At 52.3% G+C, this 26,616-nt stretch overlaps 4 protein-coding genes across 5 annotated transcripts in view; 1 reads left to right on the plus strand and 3 right to left on the minus strand.

The window, feature by feature from the left end:
- Window positions 1–659: 659 nt before the first annotated feature.
- LRRC73 (leucine rich repeat containing 73) lies at window positions 660–3,317 on the minus strand. The gene is made up of 6 exons (XM_049765528.1): window positions 3,040–3,317; window positions 2,167–2,327; window positions 1,765–1,887; window positions 1,411–1,511; window positions 1,079–1,301; window positions 660–989 (listed from the first exon to the last, which is right to left on the minus strand). Exons 1-6 carry the CDS (start codon window positions 3,309–3,311, stop codon window positions 919–921), a joined length of 951 nt encoding a protein of 316 aa, XP_049621485.1. The 5' UTR covers window positions 3,312–3,317; the 3' UTR covers window positions 660–918.
- A 1,368-nt stretch (window positions 3,318–4,685) lies between these two features.
- On the minus strand, window positions 4,686–11,066 carry YIPF3 (Yip1 domain family member 3). 2 transcript variants are annotated; one of them, XM_049765520.1, is made up of 9 exons: window positions 10,842–11,066; window positions 9,281–9,478; window positions 8,975–9,081; window positions 6,536–6,581; window positions 6,319–6,411; window positions 6,054–6,185; window positions 5,483–5,596; window positions 5,184–5,307; window positions 4,686–5,108 (listed from the first exon to the last, which is right to left on the minus strand). In XM_049765520.1, the coding sequence occupies exons 1-9, from the start codon at window positions 10,920–10,922 to the stop codon at window positions 4,960–4,962; spliced, it is 1,044 nt and encodes a 347-aa protein (XP_049621477.1). In that variant the 5' UTR covers window positions 10,923–11,066; the 3' UTR covers window positions 4,686–4,959. The 2 variants fall into 2 exon arrangements, with proteins under 2 accessions (XP_049621477.1, XP_049621476.1); XM_049765519.1 differs by having other exon boundaries at window positions 9,281–9,493.
- Window positions 11,067–11,232: 166 nt separating this feature from the next.
- Window positions 11,233–17,099, plus strand: POLR1C (RNA polymerase I and III subunit C). The gene is made up of 9 exons (XM_049765548.1): window positions 11,233–11,301; window positions 11,440–11,511; window positions 14,706–14,813; window positions 14,997–15,129; window positions 15,954–16,073; window positions 16,144–16,296; window positions 16,447–16,596; window positions 16,685–16,801; window positions 16,894–17,099. Exons 1-9 carry the CDS (start codon window positions 11,233–11,235, stop codon window positions 17,010–17,012), a joined length of 1,041 nt encoding a protein of 346 aa, XP_049621505.1. The 3' UTR covers window positions 17,013–17,099.
- Window positions 17,100–18,402: 1,303 nt separating this feature from the next.
- XPO5 (exportin 5) overlaps window positions 18,403–26,616 on the minus strand; it is a 55,529-nt gene continuing 47,315 nt past the window's right edge. Inside the window, exons 23-32 of the mRNA XM_049765478.1 lie at window positions 25,354–25,505; window positions 24,133–24,215; window positions 23,647–23,693; window positions 23,093–23,187; window positions 22,456–22,530; window positions 20,877–20,959; window positions 20,085–20,192; window positions 19,807–19,944; window positions 19,536–19,700; window positions 18,403–19,362 (exon numbers count right to left, since the gene is read on the minus strand). Of these exons, the coding sequence (XP_049621435.1) occupies window positions 19,225–19,362; window positions 19,536–19,700; window positions 19,807–19,944; window positions 20,085–20,192; window positions 20,877–20,959; window positions 22,456–22,530; window positions 23,093–23,187; window positions 23,647–23,693; window positions 24,133–24,215; window positions 25,354–25,505 (1,084 nt within the window). The 3' untranslated portion in view covers window positions 18,403–19,224. The remainder of the gene's footprint in view (window positions 19,363–19,535; window positions 19,701–19,806; window positions 19,945–20,084; window positions 20,193–20,876; window positions 20,960–22,455; window positions 22,531–23,092; window positions 23,188–23,646; window positions 23,694–24,132; window positions 24,216–25,353; window positions 25,506–26,616) is intronic.

Consider the following 26,616-nt stretch of genomic DNA (forward strand, 5'->3'; position numbering starts at 1 on the left):
CCCAGCTCTGGGATATTTTCACAGCAATGACTATTTTAAATGAAATAAAACTATTTTACCGGTATGACTTAATATGTCTGTTGGATTTGTTTTGTTTTGGGGTTTGGGGCCATACTTCCAACCACATCAGTGGTGGTCCGGAGTTACTCCCATGTGGTGCTGGGCTTTCAAACTGGGCCGGCTGCTTGCGTGTGAGGCAAGTCCTGGCTCTCCAGCCTAATTAGTCTAGGTTCTTTCCTCGCATCCTCCTCGTTCTTGAGTATTTCCAGTCTTTCCCTGCCTTCACCTGCTGCTGCTGACCCACTCTGCAGGCTTTCACGCCATGAGAAAGGCTCAGCCCAGCCCTGACTGGTCCCCGAGTCCAACCAAAACGGTTGGTTTTGAAGGTGGGGTTCTGACCTTTGCTGTGAAGCTTACAAGGTGACAACCAGATATACCCAGACCCCAGACCCCAGGAACCTGACCCAGTCAGTTCCATTGAGAAAGCTGCCTGGAGCTTGTACTGTGATGGGGTACTGCCCCCTAGTGGTGTCACACACACACACACACACACACACACACACACACACACACACACACACACACACACACACAAACACAAACACACACACACACACACTAACACACACTAACACACACACACACTACCACACACCAGGTTGTAGAGTTCATAAAATCTCTTCCGAGCCAGCGGGTTACATACAGCCAGAGCTGCCAACAAGTCCAGAGACACTGCCTGGGGTCCAAGCGCCCCTACGGCTGCTTCTTAGTCCCAGATTAATGTCTCAACACAACACCGGGAGCTGCCAGAGCCCCAGGTTCCCACCCTCATCCCCAGCCCCAGGGCCCAACCCCCACACTTGGGGCAAGGTACTAGGGACACGAACAGATCATTTTAGCCATGCCAGGTGCGGAGAGTCACATCTCAGTCTCGGCCAACAGACTGTCCCCGAGTCCTGATGTCATTAGCACCATCTGAGAACTGGTATCTGTGGAGGGATGGGGGAAGTTGAGCCTGAGACTGCAGCTAGAGGAGCAGCTAGTCCAAGCTTCCCCACCTCCTCTCTGGGGCTCTCACCATGCGGGCAAATCCAGGAGCTGTTGCCCCTCTGGTGCCCCTCTGACTCCTGCCCTCTCTCCCGCTCCCGGGCCTCTGCAGCTCCTCCTGCTGCCTCTTCATCCTCCTCCCCCTCCGAGAGAAGGTCGCAGATCTGCTGCTGCAGCTCTGGGCTGATGCTGTTTTCTGCCAACACCAGGCTCCGTAGCGCGGTGGGGTAGTTCTCCACCATGTCCAGCAGGGTCTGCAGTGAGACGAGTGGGCAAAGCGTGGACACTGCTTCTGCGATGTCCATGCCAACGCCCACCCGGATCCCCCGTGGGCGCCCAGTGCAGACCCCAGCCTCTTCTCACTTGAGCTGACTGGTTGGTGAGCCCTGTGCCCTCCAAGTCCAGGACCTCCAATGTGCGGCTGGAGGCCACAGCGACGGCCAGCATCCCTGCCACGTGGTCACCTGGGGAGAGAACGCACCTGCATTCACCCCACCCCACCCCCAAGGCCAGAACTGCAAGGAGAATGGGGTGGGAGGGGGGCAAGAGTGTGGGGTAAGTGGGGTGAGTGATGCTCGGCTCTGGGTCCCCCTCCCAAAGCCTCCCGCCTCCATCCACTTCCCTCTCCCAATCTCAATGCGACCACCGTAACAGCTAGGCTGGGTTTCAGGATGCAGGTGGGGCCATGGGTGATGAAGGGGCTCTCTTGAGTCTCACCCAGAGGGTTGTAATCCAGATTGAGGACGCGGACCTGGGAACTGTGGGCCACAGCAATGGCGAGGCGACTCCAGCCCTTAGGGGTGATGCCAGGGTTGGCACTCAGCGTGAGCTCCTTCAGGCCTGGGCATCGTCCAGAGGGTAGTGAGCATGGGAGGGGGGGGACCATCTCCAGTCACTCTCCCTCCTTCCTTGTCTTTGGGCTGGGTGCCTCCCCGCTGCTGTCACAGCTCCCCAAGGTTGTGTCCATCCCTTGCTTCTCCACCAGCCCTGGTCGGGGTCCTGGAGATCCTCCTCCTGGCTGAGGGGATGTCCAGACCTTACCCTCCCACATTGGCCGGGGCTGGGCATGCATCAAGGCCACGCCTGCTCCTCTCCACTCTGCAGGTTGGCCCTGCTCACCAGACTTGGCCCCGTCGGGTGGGAGGAGGCCACAGATGAGGTTGATGGCTTCATCACCCAGCATACAGTCCCCCAGGTCCAGGGCCACCAGAGCAGGGTGCAGGGCCAGCGCCGGGTTCAGCAAGGCCAGACCTGCATCGGTCAGGGGGCTCCCATGCAGGCTAGAGGCAGAGGGAAAGCAGGGGGCAGAGGTCACTGCAGCGTTCCCTCTGGTAGGGCCCAGAAGTTGTCCTTCTGTGAGCCTGGGCTGGGCGAAGGGCACCCGAACAGTGCCCTGCTCCTAGAGGCCCAAGGCCCAGGCAGAGACTTCTAGATTCCAAAGGAATGCAGGGGCAGGAATTCTGCTGCTGGGACCCCAGGGCTAGTGCAGGGGAAGGCGCTCGCTCGCACGTGGCTGGCCTGAGCCCACCAGGCGTGATCTCTGAAGGCAGAGCTAGGTAGGAGCCAGCTCTGAGCACTGCCAGGTGTGGCCCCGAAATACACTCAGGCAAAACACAGACACATCCACATAGAGACGCAGAAATGCACGCGCACACGCATGTTGTGGGCCCAAGGCTGAGGCTGAGGGGGCGTCCAGAAGGAAGGGGTGTGGCAGGTTAAAGATCCAGGCTTGGGGGGGGGCTTGGGGGTCTGTCCTTGGGCAGCAGCGGCCCAGACGCCACCCACCCGGGGTGGGGTGTCAGTCGGGGTGCCTGCTGGATCCGAGGCTCCCCGGGCTGCGGAGGCGGCCGGGTGGGGAGCGCGGGGGGCCGGGGATGGCACGGCATGGGATGGCATGGGATGGCACCGCATGGCATGGGATGCATGGATGGCAAGGCACGGCAAGGCACGGCACGGGTGCCGGGTGTCGAGGCGGCGGGCAGACTCACTCACAAGAGGGACTGGACGGAGCGGTTGCAGCGCAGCGCGTCGGCCAGCAGCCGGACGCGGCCGGGGCTGGACACGACGCCCAGGTTGAGGTTGAGCTGCGCCAGCGCCGTGGCGCCCGCCAGGGCCCGGCAGATGCGGCCGAAGTCGCGGTCGCACAGGCGGCAGCCGCGCAGGGAGAGCAGCCGCACGGCGTTGTCCCGCAGGCCGCGGCAGATGTCGCGCACCTCGGCGCCCGACAGCGGCTCGCCCGAGATCTGGATGGAGCTGGGCAGCATGGTGCCCGCTGGGCCGGGCCGGGAGCGGCTGGGGGCGCCGGCGGGGCGGGCGGGCGGCTCCTGCTCCGGCTCTCCGAGGGCTCCGGCTCCGGCTCCGGCGCGGGCGCGGGCGCGGGCGGCGGGTCCCCATGGCAACGACCGCGTCACGCGCCGCCCGCCCCGCTCGCCACGCCCGCGGCAGACACGCGGGGCCGGCCGGTGGGAGGCGCGGGGCGCGCGGAGACCCGCCCCGACCCCGACCCCGCGCCTCCGGGGCGCACGCACGGGTGGGGGACCCCAAAGCCCATCACTCGGGCCACTGCCCTCCCAGGTCCATCCAGGACACGGCTGGGCCGGCGCGGGGCAAAGTTAAACCTGGTAAGGGTGACTCGGGGGGGCCCCAGTAAGTGCCTGGAGCTTTGGGAAGGGTGGTGCGTGGGCTGCCACGTCGGGGTTCCCTTCCCTGGCCAAGGACGCATCTAGTCTTTCTTTAGGAAGGAAAACTGCGGACCCAGGTTTATTGCAGTAACGATTGAAAAAATAAATAAAAGGCCATCAAAGCATAGGGCAGGGAGGGGGCCCACACCCTTTGCTGTTACTAACCTGGATTCAAGTGGAGGGGCTCATGGGTGTCGAGGGAGGGGGCACGGGGACTGCTCCAGGGTCACTAGTGGCAGTGCTCAGGTAGGGGCTTAAGGACCAGTCTAGTCCTCAAATGGACTCAATGGTCCTCAAACTATGGCCCGCGGGCCACATATTGCATTTGTATCTGTTGTTTCTTCATTGCAAAATAAGATCTATGCAGTGTGCATAAGAATTCGTTCCTAAGTTTTGTTTTTACTAGAGTCAGACCCTCCGATGGTCTGAGGGACAGTGAAGAGGCCTCCTGTTGAAAAAGTTTGAGGAGCTGGTGCTCCAGCCCTGTAAACTGTCTCCTCTGGGGCCTGCATACAGGAGGGGCGGGGGCAGATGGTGTTTAAAGTCAACAGTGCTTAGGAGGAGGCAGAGAAAGCTCCTGAAGGGCACTTTGTTCCTCTGGCTCCAGTTACCACCAGAGCAAAGGCAAGGCTGGTTTCGACTACGAGTTCCCACGGGCGGATTATCCCTGCACAAAAGTCCTGGTGCACGGAGGAAGGAAAGGGCCTTGTTACTACACAGGGAGCCCAGCCTGCAAATGGCTGTCCGACTGTCATTGCTCCGTTAGTGTTACAAGAATGAGCTGCAGCCGGGACCAAACTGGGTATAGAGTTCCCCCTGCATCACAGCTCCTATTTGTGGCCTCCCTGCCACTCCACCTGCAGGTGTCCCCTGCACGGTGGGATGTGATCAGGATGTGATGACATCAGCACCCTGGTTGGAAGTGCAGACCAGTGCTGGCAAGGAGGTGCTTGTGGGTCCAGGCTTCAATCATTATTTTAATTACAGAGTCTATATTTAGCCAGACAAGAGGGGCACGCTAGTGGGGGTGGGGTGAAGTGGCCCCGAGGAGCTGACCCACTTTGGGCACTGGCTGCAGAGCCCCGCCATCTTGCCCAGGCTGGCGCTCCAGCACAGGCACCATGGAGATGCTTAAGAGTCGACCGGTGTAGCAGCTGCAGACCCCATCTATGAGACACGTGTCTCAGAACTGTCCTTTAATGTCTTCCGATTTGCAGGTAGCGCGAGAGGGTCAGTGTGACTGCAGGGTCACTGCGACAGCCCTGGCTGTGGCATTGAGTACAACGGCAGGAAGTCTGGCAGCGGGGATCACAGCAGGGATGTCTCTGGGGACCCTCTGCATGGGCGGGACGTTGGGGCCCTCCAGCGTGTCCAGGATCCCTGAAAGAGGAAAGTATGGTGAACTGGCTGGGCTCAGTTATTCTCCCGCCCCTGGCCCTTGCCCTCAGTACTTACCCTCCACCACCTTGTGGTAGGCAAAATGCAGGTAGAGCAGGAAGAGCATGTGCAGGGCGGCCAGGGTGCCGCAGAGCAGCAGTCGCTGTGTGGGGCCCACGGTCCGGGATACCAGTACTGCCACCTAGGGCCATAGGAATACATCTCGGAGGGCCTGCTCCAGCAAGGGGACGCTCCCGCCCACAGGAGAAAGGGCTTCGGGCTCTTTTCTCTGACCCAAAGTCTTTTGTGGCCTGTGGCTGGGTTGTACGGGCTATTTCCCCACCCAGGGAGCGGGTGGAACCGCCTGTCCCACTTACCATCCGCAGGGTGGACAGTCCACCCACCAGCAGCCAGAAGAGGTAGAAAAGGGAATGAAGGTGAATGTTGTAGGTGATGAACAGGACAATGCAGTGCCCAAAGAGGCCATAGCCCTGGAGGAGAGTTGGGAAGGAGGTCAGTCAGGCTCACGATCACAACTGAAACACCAAGATATACATGATCCACTGGCCAGCTGACCCCCTTCTGGGTCACACATGCAGGCCCCGGCCTGGTTACTCGCTTATCCTCTCTGCCATCACTATGACAACGATAGTTGGAAGATAAGAACTAGGTGCTAAAAGAACGTAAAATGATACCCTTTCAGTAACAGTACTTCAAATGAGGGGGGAAGGGGGGAAGAAAAATGTCAGGCAGGTTGGGTGGGGAGGGAAACAGAGAACACTGGTGGCAGGGAATGTGCATTGGTGAAGGGTGTTGGAACATTGTATGACTGAAATTCAATCATTGACAACTTTGTAACCATGTATCTCATGACGTTTCAAAAAAAATTAAAAAAATAAAAATAAAAAGGCTCCCTCTTGCCCACCACCACCATTCCCGACTCCTTACCAGCAGTGCCAACATCTGGAGCATAGTGATCTGGGCATTGCACAGGTAGGCAAGGAAGTAAATGAAGGACGAGACGCCCAGCCAGTAGCCGAAGCAGGTCCCAATGGCTGTGCCCATCAGGGTGCCTTCCCGCTGTGGAGTGAAAACTCTGCTCAGCTCTGGGATGCTCTGGTCTCAGCCCCATATTCACTCAGTCTGCCAATGTCTCCTTGGGCAACTCTTCTGCTGCTGCCCAACCCTCCTCCCCCTATCCTGTTCTGCTTACGATAATGGTGTCAGATGTCTTCATTCCATGGAGAAGGATGGCGACCAGTGTGAAGACCAGCATGAGAGGACCGTACAGTTCACCAGCAATTTTCTGTCAACAGACCAACTCAGGCTGGAACGTGTTCGTGCCTTCCCAGGCTTTGAAGAGGTGGGAGGGGGATGCCCTCTGCCCAGGTGCCACCCCTGACCTTGCGGGACATACTGGCCCTGCTCACCTGGGGGAAGTTGACCATCTTGATAGGAATCATGGACTCTAGGAGCCTGGGAGAAGAGAGACGAGACACTAAGCTAGGAGGCTCAGAAGGGCCTTCTTGTGGTGGTGTTTTTGGGCCACACCTAGTGGTGCTCAGCAGGTTATTCCAGGCTCTGCTTTCAGAAATAACTGCTGGCAGGCTTAGGGAATAAGAGGGATGCTGGGAATTGAACCCGGGGTTGACCATGGGTTGGCCACCTGCAAGGAAAATGCCCATTGTGCTATTTTTCAGGCTCCCCCACCCCTATTCTTTTAAAATCTTTTTTTTTTTTTTTTTGGTTTTTGAGTCACATCAGGCAGCGCTCAGGGGTTACTCATGGCTTTATGCTCAGAAATCGCTCCTGGCAGGCTCGGGGGACCCTATGGGATGCTGGGATTCAAACCACCGTCCTTCTGCATGCAAGGCAAATGCCTTACAAGTGCTATCTCTCCGGCCCCGCCCTCCGATTCTTTTTCCTAACTACTGAGGCCTTACTGGCTGGTAAGGGGACAAGAGGGCAGAGAAGCCAAGAATGGGAAATGCAATGCTTTGAGAAGGCCTGCTCTGAGGCTGGGCTGATGGAAGCAGTGTGTGGGCCTTGACAGAAGGTCTGAGAAATCTGCCTGTTGGCCTCGGGACCTTGCTGAGACAGGCAAATCTCAGCAAGGAGGACCTGGAGTCTAGCACTGGCTAGTGAAGGCTTGGCATGGATCAAAGGGCAATCCTTGAGGGAACCACTATGCCTCCTGCCTACCAGTGCCTGCTGAATATTTACTTGGAAAATACATTTGAGGTGGCATGACAATTCCAGATAGAAAGATGGAAGGAATAAGTACAAGGCAAACTGGATATGGAGTAATAGTACAGTGGGTAGGGCATTTGTTTGCTGTGCATGTGGCTAACCGGGTTCAATCTCCAGCATTCCATATAGTCCTCTGAACCAGCAAGAATTAAAATTTTTTTGGGGTCAGGGCCGGAGAGGTGGCACTAGAGGTAGCAAGCGCTAGTGTAGGACGGACCATGGTTCGATCCCCGGTGTCTTATATGGTCCCCCCCCAAGCCAGGAGCTATTTCTGAGTGCATAGCCAGGAGTAACCCCTGAGTGTCAAATGGGTGTGGCCCAAAGACCAAAAAAAAAAAAATGTTTTTTTGGGTCACACTCGGCGATGCTCAAAAGTTACTCCTGGCAGGCTCGGGGGACCATATGGAGTGCCGAGAATCGAACCCAGGACCATCCTGGGTTGGCTGCGTGCAAGGCAAATGCCCTGCCAGCCCTTAGAATAAAGTTTTGAATGTAGAGCTAGGAGTAAACACTGAGCTTCTCTGGGTTGTGGCCTCCAACAACAACAACAAAAAAGAGTACAAGGCACTATCCCAGTCGTTTAATTTATTTTTCCAGTGGTGGAGGGGGATTTGGGTCATACCTGATGGTGCTCAGGGCCTACTCCTAGTTAATGCTCAAGCTAGGGTGGTAGTGCTCCACTGGGAAGCTTCTGCAGTGATACCATCCGATATCAGCACTGCGCTTGGAGTAGCTCCTGAGCAACATCAACTATACTTCTCTAAAAGTTCCCCACAAAACCTAAAAGCACCAAAGCAATAAAAAAAAAAGGCAAAAAAAGCAACCTGTTTCTGAGGAGGCTTACCTACAGCCACAAACACAAATGTTAGGGCACAGGTGCTCAAAATGACTGGGTGTAACCCCCATTTTTTTTGTTTTGTTTTTTTTTTTTTTTGGGTCACATGTGGCAGTGCTCAGGGGTTACTCCTGGCTCTATGCTCAGAAATCACTCCTGGCAGGCTCAGGGGACCATATGGGATGCCCGGATTCGAACCACCAACCTTCTGCATGCAAGGCAAACACCTTGCCTCCATGCTAATCTCTCTAGCCCTGGGTGTAACCCTTTTCAGAAAAGGTTACTCAGTGACCCCTGGAAATCTGTCTTTCTAAAATTAACAAATACAAAGTTCCCCCTTCCTCCTAAATTGGACCTGAGGCCACTCTCACCCCCTTAGCTCCCCACAACCCTCTTTCTTTTTTTTTGGGGTCACACCCAGCAGTGCACAGGGATTACTCCTGGCTCCACGCTCAGAAATCACTCCTGGTAGGCACAGGGGATCATATGGGATGCCAGGATTTGAACCAATGACCTTCTGCATGAAAGGCAAATGCCTTACCTCCATGCTATCTCTCCGGCCCCCTCACAACCCTCTCTAGGGGAATTGGGGTGAGGAAGGGGAGACATGACCTGTGAGCCAGAGTGAGGACTGGAGAGAAAAGGTAACATATCAGGCTCTGTCTGATGATGCTAAAAGGGTTTGTGTGGCTCAGAAGGGCTAATGGGGTCGAAGGGCCTGATAGCTGGTGATGTCTGGATGACAGTACTGGAAAAAAACATCTTTCAAGACAAGGAATCTCACCTGCTTCGCACCTGGGCGGGCTCCACGTCGAAGTAGGGTCTTAGAATGTCAATGTTGGCGTAGAGGCTAAAGGCCCGGGAGGCTTGTCTCTTCCCTGCCTGCCACATCTGCAGAAAGAAGACAGCACTGGGTAGCCAGGGACAAGGCCCCTCCCACTCACTGCTTTTTCTGTTTTTTTTTTTTTTTTTTTTTTTTTTTTTATGGTCCCAAAAGGATCACTGGGGTGAACTTCACTAATTTCCATTCCAGAAGCAGACCTGCCTCGAAGCTTTCTCTGCCATCTGCCAGGGTGCCAGTCTTGCTTACCTGGTCGGCCACCTGCCGGCTGAGTTGCCCTTTAAAGCCCTTCATGCCCAAGAACTCTCCATCCTCTTCTTCGGCAGCAGCGGCATCGGCATCCACTTCTTCCTCCCGCAGGCGCTGATGGAGCTCCCCCATGTCCTCAAAGCTGGAACCGGAGGTGTCGTCCATGTTCTCCATGTCGATCACCGCGGAGCCCCCGCCCTGCGGAGACAAAGGCTGCTGAAGCTCAAAACCTTTTAGGATCATCATTCCGTCCTCCTCCTCCTCCTCCCACTGCAGGTTTTGAAGCTCTCTCCTCCCACTGCTGTGGTGATGACTGACCACCATAGCTCAAGTCCCTCTGTCAGAGAACCCGAGCACTTGGGTGCTAAGGAAAACTACGATCGGCCATTTAGGTCTTTTTCCGACCTGCCTACTCAAAAGTCCATGCCTAAATCCTCCACAAAACTCTGCAGTGCTGAAGGCTGAATAGATAGCACGGAGGTAGGGTGTTTGCCTTGCACGCAGCCAATCCAGGACGGATGGCGGTTCGAATCCTGGCATCCCATAAGGTCCCCTGAGCCTGCCAGGGGTGATTTCTGAGCGTAGAGCCAGGAGGAAACCCTGAGCGCTACCAGATGTGACCTAAAAACCAAAACCAAACTCTGCAGTGGTAAGCAAGTGCTGGAGAATCCTACCATTATAGACTCTAATGAGCCCAGCACAGAGCCAGAGGTAAGTGAGGCTGCCGAGCTGAGCACTAGTTCCAGAGTCTTTCAAGTGCACAAAGACTCAGAGGGGAGAAAAGGTGATGCAAGTGGAGCTTGCATCTTCTCAGGCTCCGAGAATCTGAGGACCAGAGCCTTGGGGCAGGCAGCAGGCCCTGGAGCTGCAGGCTGTGTTGGGGCCACTACCTGGATATTTTCTTTTTTCTTTTTTTTTTAGTTTTTGGGTCCCACCTGGCAGGGCTCAGGTGTTCTTCCCGGCTCTACGCTCAGACGTCGCTCCTGGCAGTTAGGCTCAAGGGAGGGACTCTATGGGAGGCCATTTGGGATTCAAACCACTGTCCTTCTGCATGCCAGGCAAACGCCCTACCTCCGTGCTATCTCTCTGGCTTTCTAGTTCCAGAGTCTTTCAGGTGCCCAAAGACCCAGAGGAGAGAAAAGGTGTTGCAAGTGGAGCAGATTCTCAGGCTCTGAGACCCAGAGCCTTGGGCAGGCAGGCAGGCAGGCAGCAGGCCCTGGGGCTGTGCTATGTTGGGTGTATTGGGGCCTTTACCTGGATGTTTTCTTTTTCCTTTATTTTTGGTTTTTGGGCCACACCCGGTGACACTCTGGGGTCCCTTCTGGCTCTAAGCTCAGATCACTCCTGGCAGGCTCAAGGGGGACCCTATGGGATGCCATCTGGGATTCGAACCCCGTTCTTCTGCATGCAATGCTAACGCCCTACCCCAGTGCTCTCTCTCTGGCCCTCTCATTCCTGAGTCTTTCAAGTGCAGGAAGACCCAGAGGGGAGAAGAGGTGCTGCAAATGGAGCAGGAAAGGCAGCAGGCCCTGGCGCTGTGCTGGGTGTGTTGGGCCATTACCTGGATGTTTTCTTCGAAGCCTCCCCATTCCGGGCTGGCGGCGTTCCGGGCGCCGCCCGTGGGCGCCAGGGGTGTCGCCATGCTCCACGAGGGCTCCCGTGGCGCGGAGCAGGAGCGGGGGAGCCGCGGGGCTGCGGGAGGGAGAAGGAGAAGAAGAAGAAGAAGAAGGGGCCTGGCTGCCAGCACAGGTGGGACGAGCCGGAAGTCCGAAGGCAGGAACCCGGATGTTTGGCCCGGACCTACTTCCGGAAACTGGGGACGTGGGCCGAGACGGGTCTGATCTCGCGAGACTTCAAATTCCCGCCGGGGCGGCGTTGCCACGGAGACGGAGACGCCAGTCCGTCGCGCACGCGCGCTCCCGGGCCCGGAGTGAGTCACGTGGCCGGGCAAGATGGCGGCCTCCAGGGCGGTGGAGGAGATGCGGAGCCGCGTGGTTTTAGGAGAGTTTGGGGTTCGCAATGTATGTAAAGCTTGGAGGGCCCGAGCGAGGCTGCAGACGTGAGGGCGGGACTGGGAAGAGCTGTCCTGGGGAGTGAGGACGGGTTTGGATCCGCTGCTGCAAGGTTAACTGACAGGCTGGTTGCTCTCTCTGCTCCAGGTTCATACTACGGATTTCCCTGGGAACTACTCGGGCTACGACGACGCCTGGGACCAGGATCGCTTCGAGAAGGTGAGCGGGCCTGGGAGTGTCCGGAGGACTGTGAGGAAGGGGCCCGAGCGCCGAGTAGCTGTGCTCCTGAGGCTTGATTGTGGTGGGTCTTCAGGCCTGCACTGGGATCTGTGAGGCAGTTAGTTGGTAGCCCCCAAAGGGGAGGAACGGGGTCCCCGCAGAGGCACAGCAAGAGGAGCCCAAGTCTCCCTAGATTCCACTGAAGAATTGCACTGTCCAGCTGAGCCCTCAGTCGAGAAGCCCAACTGTGAATAATGAGGCATGACTACCAAGCAGAAGCTTAATTATAGAGGCTTGTATGAACTGGGCCTTTTGGGGGGGGGGGATAGGCTTTGGGCATTCATTCATCTAGAAGGTGAAGTAGGCCGAGATGAGTGGGAAGGAGGTAAGATTCAAGTGTGTCTTAGGCCTTGGAAGGGATAGGTATTTCTGTTTTTTTGTTGTTGTGGCTAGATTTTGGTGTCTTTATTTCTTTTGGGTGGGGGGACAGCTGGCCTGGCTCTGAGCTTAGTTACTCTATGTCACTATGTGATGCCCGCGATTAAACCAGGTTCGCTGCGCAAGTCAAGAGTATTTTGTGTTTCCAGCACATGGAGAAGTCCAGGGCTAATAGAGTGTATGTTATGAGACCAGGAGTGATTTCTGAGCAATACTGGGTGTGGCACGCAAACAAACAAAAAAATCCCCAAGAAACCAAAAATAAAAACAATTAAAATGAGATCAGTTTGGGAATGGCATTTCAGTTAGTTGTGAAAACGGGGATTGAAAGGTTGAAGTTACTCTAGAGTGACAAAAACCCAGGAAAAATAAATATGCACTATATGGCAATTAGTTAACTAAGATTAGTCTCAACAGCTTGACTTTGAGGTTCATTCCTGGAACGTGTATGGTCCACTGAGAATTAGTAGGGGCTCCCTGTTAGCCCCCAGCACTTGCTGGTTCCCCCCTCCCCATTTTCTTTTGTTTGTTTTGGCCACATCTGGTGCAGCTCAGGACTTACTCCTGAGTAAGTTTTCTGCTGAAGGATCACTCCTAACATCCTCTGGGGACCATATGTGATGGTAATGATGGAATCCAGGTTTACTGTAGACAAGTGCCTTACCAGTTGTGAGGCACTTACAAATTCCCTCCTCAAAATGGTCTCCCTCTGCATTGCTTGGAACACCTGCTTTACATACCATATTTTCCGGCTTATAAGACGACCCCCCTAATTTTGTTGTTGTTGTTGTTTTTGGTTTTTTGGGCCACACCCGGCGGTGCTCAGGGGTTACTCCTGGCTGTCTGCTCAGAAATAGCTCCTGGCAGGCACGAGGGACCATATGGGACATCGGGATTCGAACCAACCACCTTAGGTCCTGGATCGGCTGCTTGCAAGGCAAACACCACTCTGCTATCTCTCCGGCCCGACCCCTTAATTTTACAGTCTCGGACCATCTTTTCTGTTACTCCATATTGTCTTGCAGCAGCAGTTACTGTGTTCCTTGGCAAAGTTTACAACGTTCCTGTGCTGCAACTGTATGTACCACAGTGAGCCAATCACAACAAGCAAAGGTTCAAAGGTTCCACTGTCATAGACTTCCTCTCTGACTCTGGCCATCTGAGCAGGCTTTTGACAGTGTAGATTCGGTCCAGAACATTGTCTCATTTGCATGCATCAAAAGCCTTCTTGGATTGGCTGAGTTAGAGAGGCGGCCCGAGCAGCGTGGCAGTGATTGGTGCAGAATCGAGTTGGAAAATTCATTTCGTGGCTGTATCCGACCGATTTTCGTTTAGCTGTGTATCGAAATGTTTTTTTGGATATACTCGATGTATAAGACGACCCCGATTTTCGGTTGACTTTTTTTCGTTTCAAAAGTCGTCTTATACGCCAGAAAACACGGTACCCTCAAAAATTAAAGGAGAGACAAAAACAAGATTATTAAGGGAGGAAGAAAACCATAAGGTGTATGCTGAGAAACCAAGGCTGTAGCTTAGAAAAGGAGGGTTTATAGCAATGATGTTAAATCAGACCATATACAGTTGCATGATAAAGAGACTGTGGAGATAGATTAATATACTTTTCTATAGACTCCAAGGATTCAATTCATGGCACTGCATGGTCCCCTGAGCATTGCTGGGTTTGACCTAGAAACAACAAAAAAATTGGTATCAACTAGACCAAGTAGTATGGGGACTTGTAGAATAAAATCTGAATGGTTTGTCTTGATGACATATGGCAGTAAGTTTTTTTGTTGTTGTTGTTGTTTTTGGTGGGGAGGGCACATCTGGTAGTGCTTGGGCGTACTTCTGGTTCTGCACCCAGAGATCACTCCTGGAATCGAAGTGCCCTCATCACTATTCTCTTTTCTGCTCTGGTCAGGGTTTTAATGAGTGGAAGATAAAAGGCACATATTATAAAAAATGGATAAAGGATGAGGGGAGAGGAGCCAGAGAGGGGCATGGAGGTAGGGTGTGTGCCTTGCACGTAGAAGGACGGTGGTTCCAATCCTGGTATCCCATACTGTTCCCTGAGCCTGCCAGAAGTGATTTCTGAGCGTAGAACCAGGAGTAACCCCTGTGCACTGCCGGGTGAGACCCAAAAAGGATGAGGGGAGAAAGGAACATATCACAAGGAACACTGGGCAAAGGGAGCTTTTTTTTTTTTTTTTTTTTTTTTTTTTTTTTGGTTTTTGGGCCACACCCGGCGGTGCTCAGGGGTTACTCCTGGCTGTCTGCTCAGAAATAGCTCTTGGCAGGCACGGGGGGGGGGGGGGGGGGGACGACGACGACGACGACGACGACACGGACCATATGGGACACCGGGATTCGAACCAAACACCTTTGGTCCTGGATCGGCTGCTTGCAAGGCAAATGCCGCTGTGCTGTCTCTCCGGGCCCCAAAGGGAGGTTTTTGAATGTAGGGTTACCTCCACGCTTTCTCTCCAGCCCCAGAATGTAGGGGTTTTTAACAACTTGAAAGGTCTCTCTGGGGCAGCTCTACATTGTACAGAGCAGGCTTTTTTTTTTTTTTTTGGCGCTTGGATTACTCCTGGCTCTACACTCAGGAGTCTTTCCTGGCAGGCTTGGGAGAGTAGAATACGGGATGCTGGGGGTTGAACACAGATCAGTCGCATGCAAGGCAAATGCCTTATCCATGGTGCTATCCTTTCGCTCTAGAACAGGCTTCGTTTATAGTGTTTTTCCTGTCCCTTTAGAATTTCCGTGTGGATGTGGTCCACATGGATGAAGACTCCTTGGAGTTCGACATGGTGGGAATCGATGCAGCCATTGCCAACGCTTTTCGACGCATTCTGCTAGCTGAGGTACTGCTGGGCCTGGTGGTCAGAGTGGAGTTGCAATGCAGAGCTGGGGCCTCATCCACAGAATCATCTTAGGCTGTCTCTGTATTGTTAAACTTTCTCGGGCGACATCTCTTATTCTCTCCTTATGGAAGGCAGGGGTTCTGTGAGGTCTCAGTAGACGAGTGATTCTCTGTTCTTGGTCAGGTGCCAACCATGGCAGTGGAGAAGGTCCTGGTGTACAACAACACGTCTATCGTCCAGGATGAGATCCTCGCTCATCGCCTGGGCCTTATTCCCATTCACGCTGATCCCCGTCTGTTTGAGTACCGGAATCAAGGTGAGGGGAAAAGAGAATTCTTTTTGTTTCTGGGCAATGATGCTCAGGAATTACTCCTGGCTGTGCTAGGGAGACCAGGTTGATGTGCAAAAAAACAAGTATGCCACCTGCTGTACTATCTCTCGGCCCTGAGCCTGTTTATTTTCTGGCACATTTATTTCTATTAGAGCTTGGGTGAGATGCTTGGTAAGAGGATAAAACAAGGAAGAAATATCTGCCAATGTAGTACCTGGCTACTCCAATCCAATCAAAAAGTACTCATCTTTTTTGGGGCCAGAGCAACGGTGCAGCGGTAGACCGTTTGCCTTGGTTGCGGCGGTAGACCATTTGCCTTGGATGTGGCTAACCCAGGACAGACCGTGGATTGATCCCCTGGCGTCCCACATGGTCCCCAAGCCAGAGTAACCCCTGAGAGTCACCAGGTGTGGCTCCAAAACAAAGCAAAACAAAAAAGTGCTCATCTTTTTTGTTCTGGGGCTATACCTTATGGTACTAAGGCCATTGTGCCCAGGGGTCACCCGTCGAGTGCTCAGCACCACCATATGTGGTACTAGGGATTGAACCAGGGTTAGCCACTTGCAGTGCCTTTGCACTATCCTGTACTATCTCTAGTCCTGGAACATTCTTTTGGTTTTGGGCCATACCTGGCAATGATCAGCAGTCATTCCTAGCTCTGTGCTCAGGAATCATACTTGGTGGTGTTCGGGGACCATATGGAATGCTGGGGATTGAACCCTGGCTGACTACAGGCAAGGTAAATAAATGCCTACCTGCTTTGGTCACCCAGAACATCCTTGAAGCACTATTGCTGTCTCCCTCTACAGGAGATGAAGAAGGCACAGAGATAGACACTCTGCAGTTCCGACTGCAGGTTAGGTGTTCTTGGAATCCCCACGCTGCTAAGGATTCTTCCGACCCAAACGAGCTCTATGTGAACCACAAAGGTGAGTGATGGCCCAGGAAGGGGGTCTAGTTTTAGGGAATGGGGTCTCCTTACATGCTGCCTTCCTCCAGTGTACACTAGGCATATGACGTGGGTCCCCCTGGGGAATCAAGCCGACCTCTTCCCGGAGGGCACCATCCGGCCCGTGCACGATGACATCCTCATCGCTCAGCTGCGGCCTGGTCAGGAGATCGACCTGCTTATGCACTGTGTCAAGGGAATTGGTGAGAACTCACCCCACCCGTGTGACTTGGGGGAGGGCAGTGGGTAAAGTGTGATGTGAGGGGCTCAACTGAGGGGTCCTATTTGTGAGTCCAGTAGCTTAGCAAGTACGCATAGGGGTGTTACTACAGGCTGATCTCCTGTTTCCTCAGGCAAAGACCATGCCAAGTTTTCCCCTGTGGCTACAGCCAGTTATCGCCTACTGCCGGACATCACTCTGCTGGAGCCTGTGGAAGGGGAGGCGGCGGAGGAGCTGAGAAGGTGCTTCTCACCTGGTGTGATCGAGGTGCGAGAAGTCCAAGGTGGGTGCTGGTCAGTTCATGACTTTGAGGGCATTTAAATTGTTGTAGATGTAAAAAGCCTCATATTAAAGGAGTCTGTTTCCTTTAGGTAAAAAGGTGGCCCTTGTTGCCAATCCCCGGCTGGACACTTTCAGCAGGGAAGTCTTCCGGAACGAGAAACTGAAGAAGGTGGTTCGCCTTGCTCGGGTTCGGGACCATTATATCTGTGAGTGTCATCATTATATCTGTCATTGGCTGGGAGGGGCTGGCTTTACTTCCTTTTTAAAGGTGTTACTGAAGTTTCTCTCTGGTCCCCAGTTTCTGTCGAGTCCACAGGGGTATTGCCACCAGACGTGTTGGTGAGTGAAGCCATCAAAGTGCTCATGGGCAAGTGCCGGCGTTTCTTGGATGAACTTGAGGCAGTGCAGATGGACTGAGGCTGCACCCAACTCTGGAAGCAAGCTGAAGACTACAGGGTGTTTGTGTGGGGGAGGTGGGTTACATCCAGTGATGCTTAGAGAACCCTGTGCCGGAGATCCTGGGGGTCCTGGATGCAAAACTTGTGCCATGTGTCAGATTTGGGGTTGATTTCCCCTCCCCCCTCAGTTGCTTTTCAGAGTTCATTCTGATTAGGGGTCCTGAGTATTCTGGGATAATCTTTACTTTTGGTCAATACATTTTGTTAAATGTGTTATCTGTGACATGCCTTTGTAAGGCTCCAGTGTAAATAAACACTCAAAACAAGTTTTCGTATCATAGACCACTTGTATTTGGCCTAAAAACATGGGCCTTGCCTCAGAATAGGTTTGGCTTTATTTAGCAATTACCAAGATGGACTTAGACATCTCTAGGTCAGGGCTGCAGCCCTTCTGGAGCCTCATGAGAAATGCCAGATTGAGTTGATTCCTGGGGTCATGTCTGGACCTGGAAAAAATTGTGTGCCACATAATCTGTCTCCTGGATTGCCAGAGTAAGTTCCAGATTTTAAAAAAGAAAAAGGTATAGCCTGCAGTAGTGGGGTCTCAGTGCTTTTGAGCACCAGATGAGGAAGACAGCAATTTTCTTTGGAAAGCCCCTCAGACTCAGGCCCAATAGCTACTGGTGATAGCTACCAGTTGCTAACCTCCTCTTTCAGAAAGCTGGACAGTTATTCCTGTCCAGTCCCCTAAGGATGCTCATGGGGAATAGTGATCCTAGAGTCATTGGTTTGAAAAAGGCAACTGGGGGCCCTTTCTGTATGAAATCAATATTTTCACCGACATGCAGATGTGCTTTGGAGTTAATGTTTCTACAAAAAGACTATGAACAATAGAAAACTAGCATGAAGTCACAGGATGTTAAAAAGATTACAACACAATAAATATACCTAAGCCCTCCAGAGTCCTGCCAGAGAGGAGGTGGCAGTGATCAGGTCTGGAGGAAAACTCGGAACTGGCCACCACAGCTGACAAGAGGCCCAAAGTGCTGTCCAGGAGGGCTGGAGCACATCTGCCATAGAAAGTCTTGCTTCCCCAGTTTGCCTTGTCCCTACCCAGGAGACTGCACTGATTCAAAGCTGTCTCGAGTCCATCTGCTCCCTCAGTCCTCAAAGAAACCCTTGCTGGTGGTCTGCATCCCGTGACAGGCCCCATCTGTGCAGAACATGTGTCCACAGATGCAGGCTTCTTTGTATCAAACCTGATGGCCAGCAGTGACCTCCAAGTCCCATGCTAATGCAGCCATTTAGGGAGGTGCAGGCCTACCTTCTATTTTTTCTTTTGGAAGCAGCCCCAGAAGTTATCAGGGACCTGAAAGTCCATGAGATTTGTGAAGGCACCTGGAACTCAGCCCGTCCTAGCAGAGACCAGTGGCTTTTGCTAGCAGCTGCTCACAGATGTAGCCTGGATGGTCTGAACTGACCTTGGATGCTAATGGCATCCCTGTGATGGCAGGTAGGGTCCTGTGGCTCTTGGACCCGAATACACATGAGGGCTGGGGGAACCACAGAAGGGTGGTTCATGGAAAGGCGAAATTAGTGCTACAAGGGACGTTAGCCCTAGACCCTCACCTAGCACTGGTCCTTGAAGGTACACGATACCAAGCCCAGAGCTAAGCATAGCTTGTACCACGAATCCCATTGGGTGCCCAGATTCTGATTCAAAACAGGGAATTGGCCAATTCAGTTCAATGCTCAGCACCTGATCCAGTCATGCCCCGGGGATGGGGAACGGTCCCACCAGCTCGGCTGGAAGGGGGCCCAGGGGCCCTGTAGAGTCCAGGACAAACCTGATCCCTTGCTACAAGCCTGGCTAGTTGCAGTATCTGGTCCAGCACCCCTAGTTACAGATCTGCTCATGTGTATGGCTGTGTGGGGGTGGGAGGGCGTGGGGAGCAGGGCTTTTCTGCACTAGTGTTTCTCTAGAAAAAGCCAAAACTCCAGGCAGGATGAGAGCTACCTGGGAGAAGCCACGTAAGCCCTAACTCCCTTTCTCGATCCTTTAGTTCCTGAGGGCCCTGCACAGAGCCCGCTCTCCAGCTCCTGGCCTGGATCTCAACCAGGTGGACAACAGTGGAAAGTGAGGTGTCAGTGGAGAGGGGCCTAGAGGTTAGCTATGAAGGGGAGGAAGAGATGACCCAGAAAGGCTGAGGAAGGAGGCCCCAAAGCTGGATTCAGGGTTCGAAGATGGTGGCCAGGCCACCCTCCTCGTTGTCTAGCACTTCTGGCTCCAGCACTGGCTTTGATTTCTTGAAAAGTGAGGGGAGATTCTTAATGTGAACTTCTTTTCGGAACTGCTCTCCCAAGGGTTTCTGTGGAAGACAAAAGAGAAAGAACTGAGAGGCAGGACACTGAGCAGTAGGCTGCAGTCAAGACCACCACTCTTGGTGGCCAGTATCACTGAGGGTTGTCTGCTCGTGCATAAAGCCTGAAAACCTGTAAGCCAGGGGCCGAATAACACGGAGGGTGCAGGTGTATGACGTACCCCGATACAACCAGCAATGAGGCGTTTGAACTGGTCCTTCCGGCGTTTATCAGTGGCTTTCTGAAGAGAGGGATTCAAAAGTTTGCAGTCAAACTGGTCGAGAGCGTCCTTCTGTACATCGGGAACCTGGTCCATCACATTCCTTATATCCAGATACCTGGGTCGCTGAGAAGTCATGATGAAACAGTTTAAGGGGACAGGTTTGGACACACACTGCTCACAGCAGAACTAACAAGGCAACAGCAAGGCCCTTGCCTGCACCTTCACTCACCAGGGCCTCATAAACCTGGAAGGCCAGGTGCACCAAGGAGGCCATGCAGCCGTCATGTTGCCCATGAGTCTGCAGGCCCTTCAGCACGCAGGTGAAAAGCCACGTAACTGCATCTGCAAGTAGCGTTCCCGACAGCACCTGGGGAGACAAGACAGCTGGGTGTAGGGCCAAAAGGAACTTGAGGATCCGGTCACACCAATTCTTCCAACTGTCTGTTAATCACAATCCAACCCTTTGACAGAGGTGGAGGGGGCGCGCATGCACATCAATGCCCTTACTTGTTTGAGAAGGGGCCAGCAGAGCTGAGTGGTCGTCCGCTGGCACGACAAAGTATCTTTCCAAGACAAGGAATTGAAGGCTGTGATTAAGAGTGCTGTGCAGACATCCTAAGGGAGGAGAGGCAGCATCACAATGGGGAGAGAGGCCTGCTTTTCTGAATATCTTTGTATCAGGAGCTAGGCGCAGAGGTCTCAAACTCACCCTCCGTTCAACATTTTGTGGCCCTGCCCTAGAGGAATCTTTTTTTGTTTTGTTTTGTTCACACCCCCCAATATTCAAGGTTTACTAATGACTGCACTCAAGGATCACCCCGACTTTACCTCCTGCGGCCCCCAGGTAAATTGAGTTTGAGACCCCTGAGCTAGGGCTTTATATATTTAGTTTCTGGGCCACACCTGGTGATATTCAGGCATTACTCTGGCCATAACTGGGACCAAATAGGATGCTGGGGATTGAACCCAGGCTGGCTACGTGCAAGGCAAACTTCCCGTTGTACCGACTCAGTCCCCAAGAAGCATGACTTAAAAGAACCACCCAAGTCTCTTGGTGTTTTTGCCCAGCAGCATTCAGGGATTATTCCTGGTTCTGTGCCCAGGGATCACTGGCAGGGCTCAAGGGACCATATGGGAAGCTGGGAAAATAAACTTGGGTCTGCTACATGTAAGGCAAGTACACTACCTGCTGTACCATTGCCCTATCCCCCAAGAAAGTCTTGAGGCATCACAGAGCGAGAGAAGAAGAAACTAATTCTCCAGCTCAAGAAAGAACAAAGTAATTGTCCCCCCACTAACCTCATGCTGCATTAGGCATTTGCCCAGGTCTGTAAGCTCTGCCGTGGCTGCTGGGGACACCTCTGTGGCCATCATTTCTTCATCTGTAAACAGAAAGAAAGGGTCATCTCCATTCTCTTGAGAACAAGTAACAAGCACCTGTGCTGACAGAAGCCCACAGTCAAGGCAAATGAGCACCAGGGCTGCCTACCCAGACAGCCCCTCAAACCTATGGCAGATCATTCAGTGATGCACCCAGTCACCCGGGGAACAGCAGGAAACAAGCACAAAGATATTTTGACTTGGGGCTACTCCCAGTGTGGTTAAAGGGGTCACTCTTGCCTTTGCTCAGGGATCAAACCTGGGCCTCCTATGTGCAAAGCCTGCTCTGGCTCACTGAGCTATCTCTACCACTACTAGAGGCAGGAACTAGGCAAATGATAGAAATAGGACAAAATACCATCATTCCCTAGCAGGATTTGAGCTAGCCTAGGACTGACTGGTGCGATTCCCCTGTGTCTCAATAGTTCCCCAAGCCAGGAGTGATTTCTGAGCGCACAGCCAGGAGTAACCCCTGAGCGTCACCAGGTGTGCCCCTGCCCCTAAAAAATAAAGACAAACAGTTGGTAAAGTGGTGACAAGGCCTGCTCCTTTTTGGAAATGAGATTTGGTTTGTTGGTCACACCTGGCAGCTGTTAGGGGACTATGTGATGCCTAGGATCAAACTTATACTCCAGGTTACAAACAAGCTCCATTCTTGAGCTATCTCCCAGGTCTACATGGTTGCTAAATATTTTATTTTGTTTGTTTTTTGGGTCACACCTGGAGCACTCGGATTACTCCTGGCTCTATGCTCAGAAATCACTCCTGGCAGGCTCGGGGGACCAAAAGGGATGCCGGGATTCGAACCACCGTCCTGCATGCCAAGGATAATGCCTTACCTCCTTGCTATCTCTCCAGCCCCTATATTTTTTATTTTTATTTTGGTGGGACGGTGATCAGGGCTGACTCCTGATTGTGTTCAGGGGACCATATATATAATGGGGAATCAAGCTGGGGTTGGCTACATGCAAGGCAAATACATTAACCTATGTACTATTCTTCCAGCCTTGTGGGTTTTTTTAAATAAATTGTCACGAATGACCTATGGGAAGTGACCACCGAGCAGAGGCTTTAACGAAGCTGGGGACAGAGCATTTCCACAGTGGAAAGGAAGGCATCCTGGTCAGATGACAAAACAGTGCAAGTACTCTTAAAATGGGTATGCATGGGATGAAGAAAATACTCCAGCCAAGGGGCTGGAGCAATAGCACAATGGTAGGGCATTTGCCTGGCATGTGACAAAACTGGTCCTCCAAGCTTGCCAGGAGCGATTTTTGAGCACAGAGCCAGGAGTAACCCCTGAGCACTGCCAAGTGTGACCCAACATGAACAAAAACAAAATACTAAGAAAAAGAAAATACTCCAGCAGGGTGACGCCTGATGGAGCAAGTCCCATCCTGCACTGCTAGGGAACTCACCTCTACAAGAAATGGTCCTGTGGCTGAAAGAGGAACACCCACAGCCCAATAGGCCCCAGGGACCACATGATGGCGCTTACCTTCTCCTTCCACAGGAGCAGCAGCAGCAGTGGAGGCATTGTGGTCTGGGTGTTTCTTTGAAACACAGCACACCGCTACAATAAGAGAGGAGGTTACTCGCCTATTCTTGTGTGAGTGGCCAGAGAAGAGCCAGCTACAGCAGCACAGGTGAGAAGAGGAGGAGAAGGAAGAGGATGATGGCAGGCAAAAATCAACTAAGCCAACACAAGGAAAGGCATCTGACCACTGAAGAAAATTTTAGAACTTCCGGAAGTAACCAGAAGAGGTTGGACAACTATGGATATCAAGTAATGAAATGACTAAAAATGGAAAAATTATCCATCTTAATGTCAAGAGTATCAAGAGAACATTTTTTATTTTGACGAAGCTAAGAAGTTTATTTCCAATAGTCCAAGCATTTTCCCTGCTATTTCAGGTCATTTCTTCATTTTGGTTTAAGTTATTTAAAAGCAATTTAGTGTCAGAATGTCCTTAGGTGGACTTCTGGGCTACTGACTTTCTTTTAGCAAGTTATTTCTCATCCAGGCCATCACTCTGCAGATCTGACCCCCACCCCATGCCACCTGGCCTAAAGGAGTTAGGTGAGTGACTTCCCCAGAAATCCTCTCCTCTATCATTGCTTCTGGATTCACTTACTCATCAGGTCCATGACTTCTCGCGTTAACATCCTCACCAGCTGCTCCTCCAGCATTTCTTGAGACTCTGGGTTGTCATCTGCAATCTCCTCTTCACTGTAGAAAACCAGGGGCCACATTTCATGAAGTGCACACTCGAGGGAGAGGGAGGTAACAAAAAATAGAGCCCGTGACATTCCCCTTCTGCTCTACATTCTAAGAAAGGCTGGGGGTTTGGAGTGGACTGGCCGGCAACATGCATGGAGGGGACTGTAGTGGTGCTTCCAGTGGGAGCACAGAAACCCTTGGTGGGGAGTGACCTTCCAACTATCTGCTCCTAAGGCAGTACTCACCACTCCCTAAAGGCCTGATAGGTGTCTACTGACAGATCGTATTTACTTTCTGGTGTCAGGATGGAACCAAGGCCCCGCACACAGAGCAGGTGTGCCAGCTCCATGAGCCATCTCTTTGCCCTCTGCACCACTGCTGTCCTAGTCTGGATGGCACAAACCCCTCCCCACCTTCTCCCAGCCCAAACTTGGCTGCCAGCTCATCTGCAAAGACCTGTTTGCTTACCACAGCAGATTCCTCTGGTTGATGATCTGCCACTTTTGGGACAGCCTCTGGGACAACAAAAAGAAAGCGTGAATTGGGGTGTAGGTAGAAACAGAATGAGAAAGAATGAGGAGGATTTTAGGGATCGCAAGAACTTCCGGAGACCCAAAAGCTCTAATTAGAAACCTTTATATGCTCGTCTGCAGCCAGGCTGAGTGAGGGTACCAGAACAGTCTCAGCTTGGAAAGGACCAACATTTCAGTATTTCTGGGTGTTTCTGGAGAACATCTGTTCTCTAGCCAGCTGGTTCCCTACTCAATTTCAGACTCGGGAAACAGACCCAAGGGCATAACAGGACAGAGCCAGCACCGGAGGGTACACAGCAGGCAGAACTGTTTGGGTCTTTTGCTATGCACATTGCATATCAGGGTAGGATGGTGGGCAGCTCCCTGGGAATCTATCTGCCTCTGAGTATTCTTTGTGGCCCTTTCAGGACCTGTGTCTTACCATATGCAGGTAGGTGAAAAGAGGCCCAACAATAGGACACACCAACGTCTCATAGTGCTCCGGGGGACAGAAGAGAACCAGAGGTTTCACAAAGACCCATGCACAGCAGTTAAGGAATCCCAGCCCAGGAGCACTTGATAGCAGCCCTCAAAGGACGGATGGATGCTCACCAGTGAGATCCACCACCTCAAGGTGCAAAAGCTTAGAACAGCTCGAAAGTAAATGACAATTTTCGAGTTCTTCTGAAAATCCCAAGCTGCTATCCACTCTATATATTCTGTTTGTTTGTTTTGGGGCCACACCCAGCAATGCACTCAGGAATCACTCCTGGTTGGTGCCAGTGACTTTGGCTCCCACTCCATTTATCTTATATTTTAGGGCTACACCCAGCAGCGTTCAGGGGTTATTCTTGGTTCTGCACTCAGAAGTTACTTCTGAAAGGCTTGGGACCATATGGGGTGCCGGATTCAGAAAAACAGCAACAAAGGGGCCCGGAGAGATAGCACAGCGGCGTTTGCCTTGCAAGCAGCCGATCCAGGACCAAAGTTGGTTGGTTCGAATCCCGGCGTCCCATATGGTCCCCCGTGCTTGCCAGGAGCTATTTCTGAGCAGACAGCCAGGAGTAACCCCTGAGCAACACCGGGTGTGACCCAAAAACAAAAACAAAACAAAAAAACATCAACAAAGGTGGAAGGGAATAAAACCTGAGTACCTCTTGAAGAGAAAACATCCATCATCTTTCTTTTTCATCTTCCCAATACAACAGGGAGATAGATCCCAAAAGAGGAGTTTTCAAACCCACTCTTCATGTAGCACCCCTGCCATTTACTTCAGTCTTCTTGTCCTTTGTTACTTGGGGGCTAAGGATTCCCAGCGAATCCCAGCAAGTGGGTCAGTTTAAGGCTCAATGATGCAATGCTGTTCTGGGCATGCAGTGCTGGTGGAAGACCCAGGGCCACACTCACAGAAAGCACATGTGCTCCCAGCCCTAGTGCTCCCTTTGACCCACTTTCCTTTTTTTTGTGGCCACAACCAACAGTGCTCAGGTTACTCCTGGTTCTGGATTCAGGGGACCAGATGGCATGCTGGTTGGCTGCGTGCAAAGCAAATGCTCTATCCAACACTATTGCTCTGGCCCTGAAATCCATTTTCCACCTGCCTCCTCAACATGCCAACTGTCCCTGTCCTTCATCTTCCAGCTAGCTCCCTAGGCTAAGGAAGACGTGAGAAGGATATGAAGCATGGGTCGGAGCCGGTAGTCAGGAATGTTGTTCAGGTTGATGAAGGCTGAGCTGAGGAGCTGGGTAGCAAGATGGTCCACAGTGTAGAAGTCCTGCTGCATGGAAGGGCCTGCCTTCCCGAGGATGTGGAAGCTGCGTGAGGGGAAACCATGACAATGACATACCTGACAGTCAGGAATTATTGCCAGCCCCAACACCCAGGATTATCTTTAAGAAAAAAATTATTTTATTTGTTTTTGGGCCACACCTGAAGGTGCTCAGGAGTTATTTCTGGTTCTGCACTCCTGGCGGGCTTGGGAGACCATATAAGATGCCTGATTAAACTTGGGCCAGCTGTGAGCAAGACAAGTGCCCTACCCATTGTACTATTGTTTCAGCCCCTAAACGAATGTTTTAATAGTTAATAGTTTAATAGAACTGTGATTTACAAAGTTATCGATGATGAATCTCAGGCATATAATAGCTCAACAGCAATCCCATTATCAGTGTCAACTCCCATCACCAGTTCTCCCACACTCCATCAACCCCTCCCCCCGCTTACCAAATTGGCAAGCACATTCAAGTTCACTGGGTTTTAGTTAAGCTCTCATTTCCACATTAAAAAAAAAAAAAAAGATCGGGCCCGGAGAGATAGCACAGCCTCGAGATGCGGCGTTTGCCTTGCAAGCAGCCGATCCAGGACCAAAGGTGGTTGGTTCGAATCCCGGTGTCCCATATGGTCCCCCGTGCCTGCCAGGACCTATTTCTGAGCAGACAGCCAGGAGTAACCCCTGAGCACCGCCGGGTGTGGCCCAAAAAACAAAACAAAACAAAACAAAACAAAACAAAAAAAAGATCATGTTTCCAGTGTAATTGAGTTGTGTTTTAAATATATAGCTATACCATACTCCCACATCAACAATATAAATGAAACCCCAACCCTTGTTCCCCTATTACTTCCCATTCTTGTTTTCTTGCTTCTCACCTTGATTTCCTTCCTTCTCTGCCCTTTATCTCTCTTGGATCTGGAATCAAGGGTGATCTAGACATCTCCTCTTTACTACATTGCACTTCCTCATCCAGTTTTTCTATATTAACATTTATGTAGTATGCTGAATTCTCAGCTATAGTCAATTTGGGGGGGGGGGCGGGGACACACACTCCTGGTTCTGTATTCAGAAATCACACCCGGCAGACTTGGGGGATCCTACGGGATGCTGGGGTTCAAACCCAGGTCAGTAGCATGCAAGGCAAACACCCTACC

The sequence above is a fragment of the Suncus etruscus genome, chromosome 18 (assembly GCF_024139225.1).
Source record: "Suncus etruscus isolate mSunEtr1 chromosome 18, mSunEtr1.pri.cur, whole genome shotgun sequence".
NCBI classification, from domain to species: Eukaryota; Metazoa; Chordata; class Mammalia; order Eulipotyphla; family Soricidae; genus Suncus; species Suncus etruscus.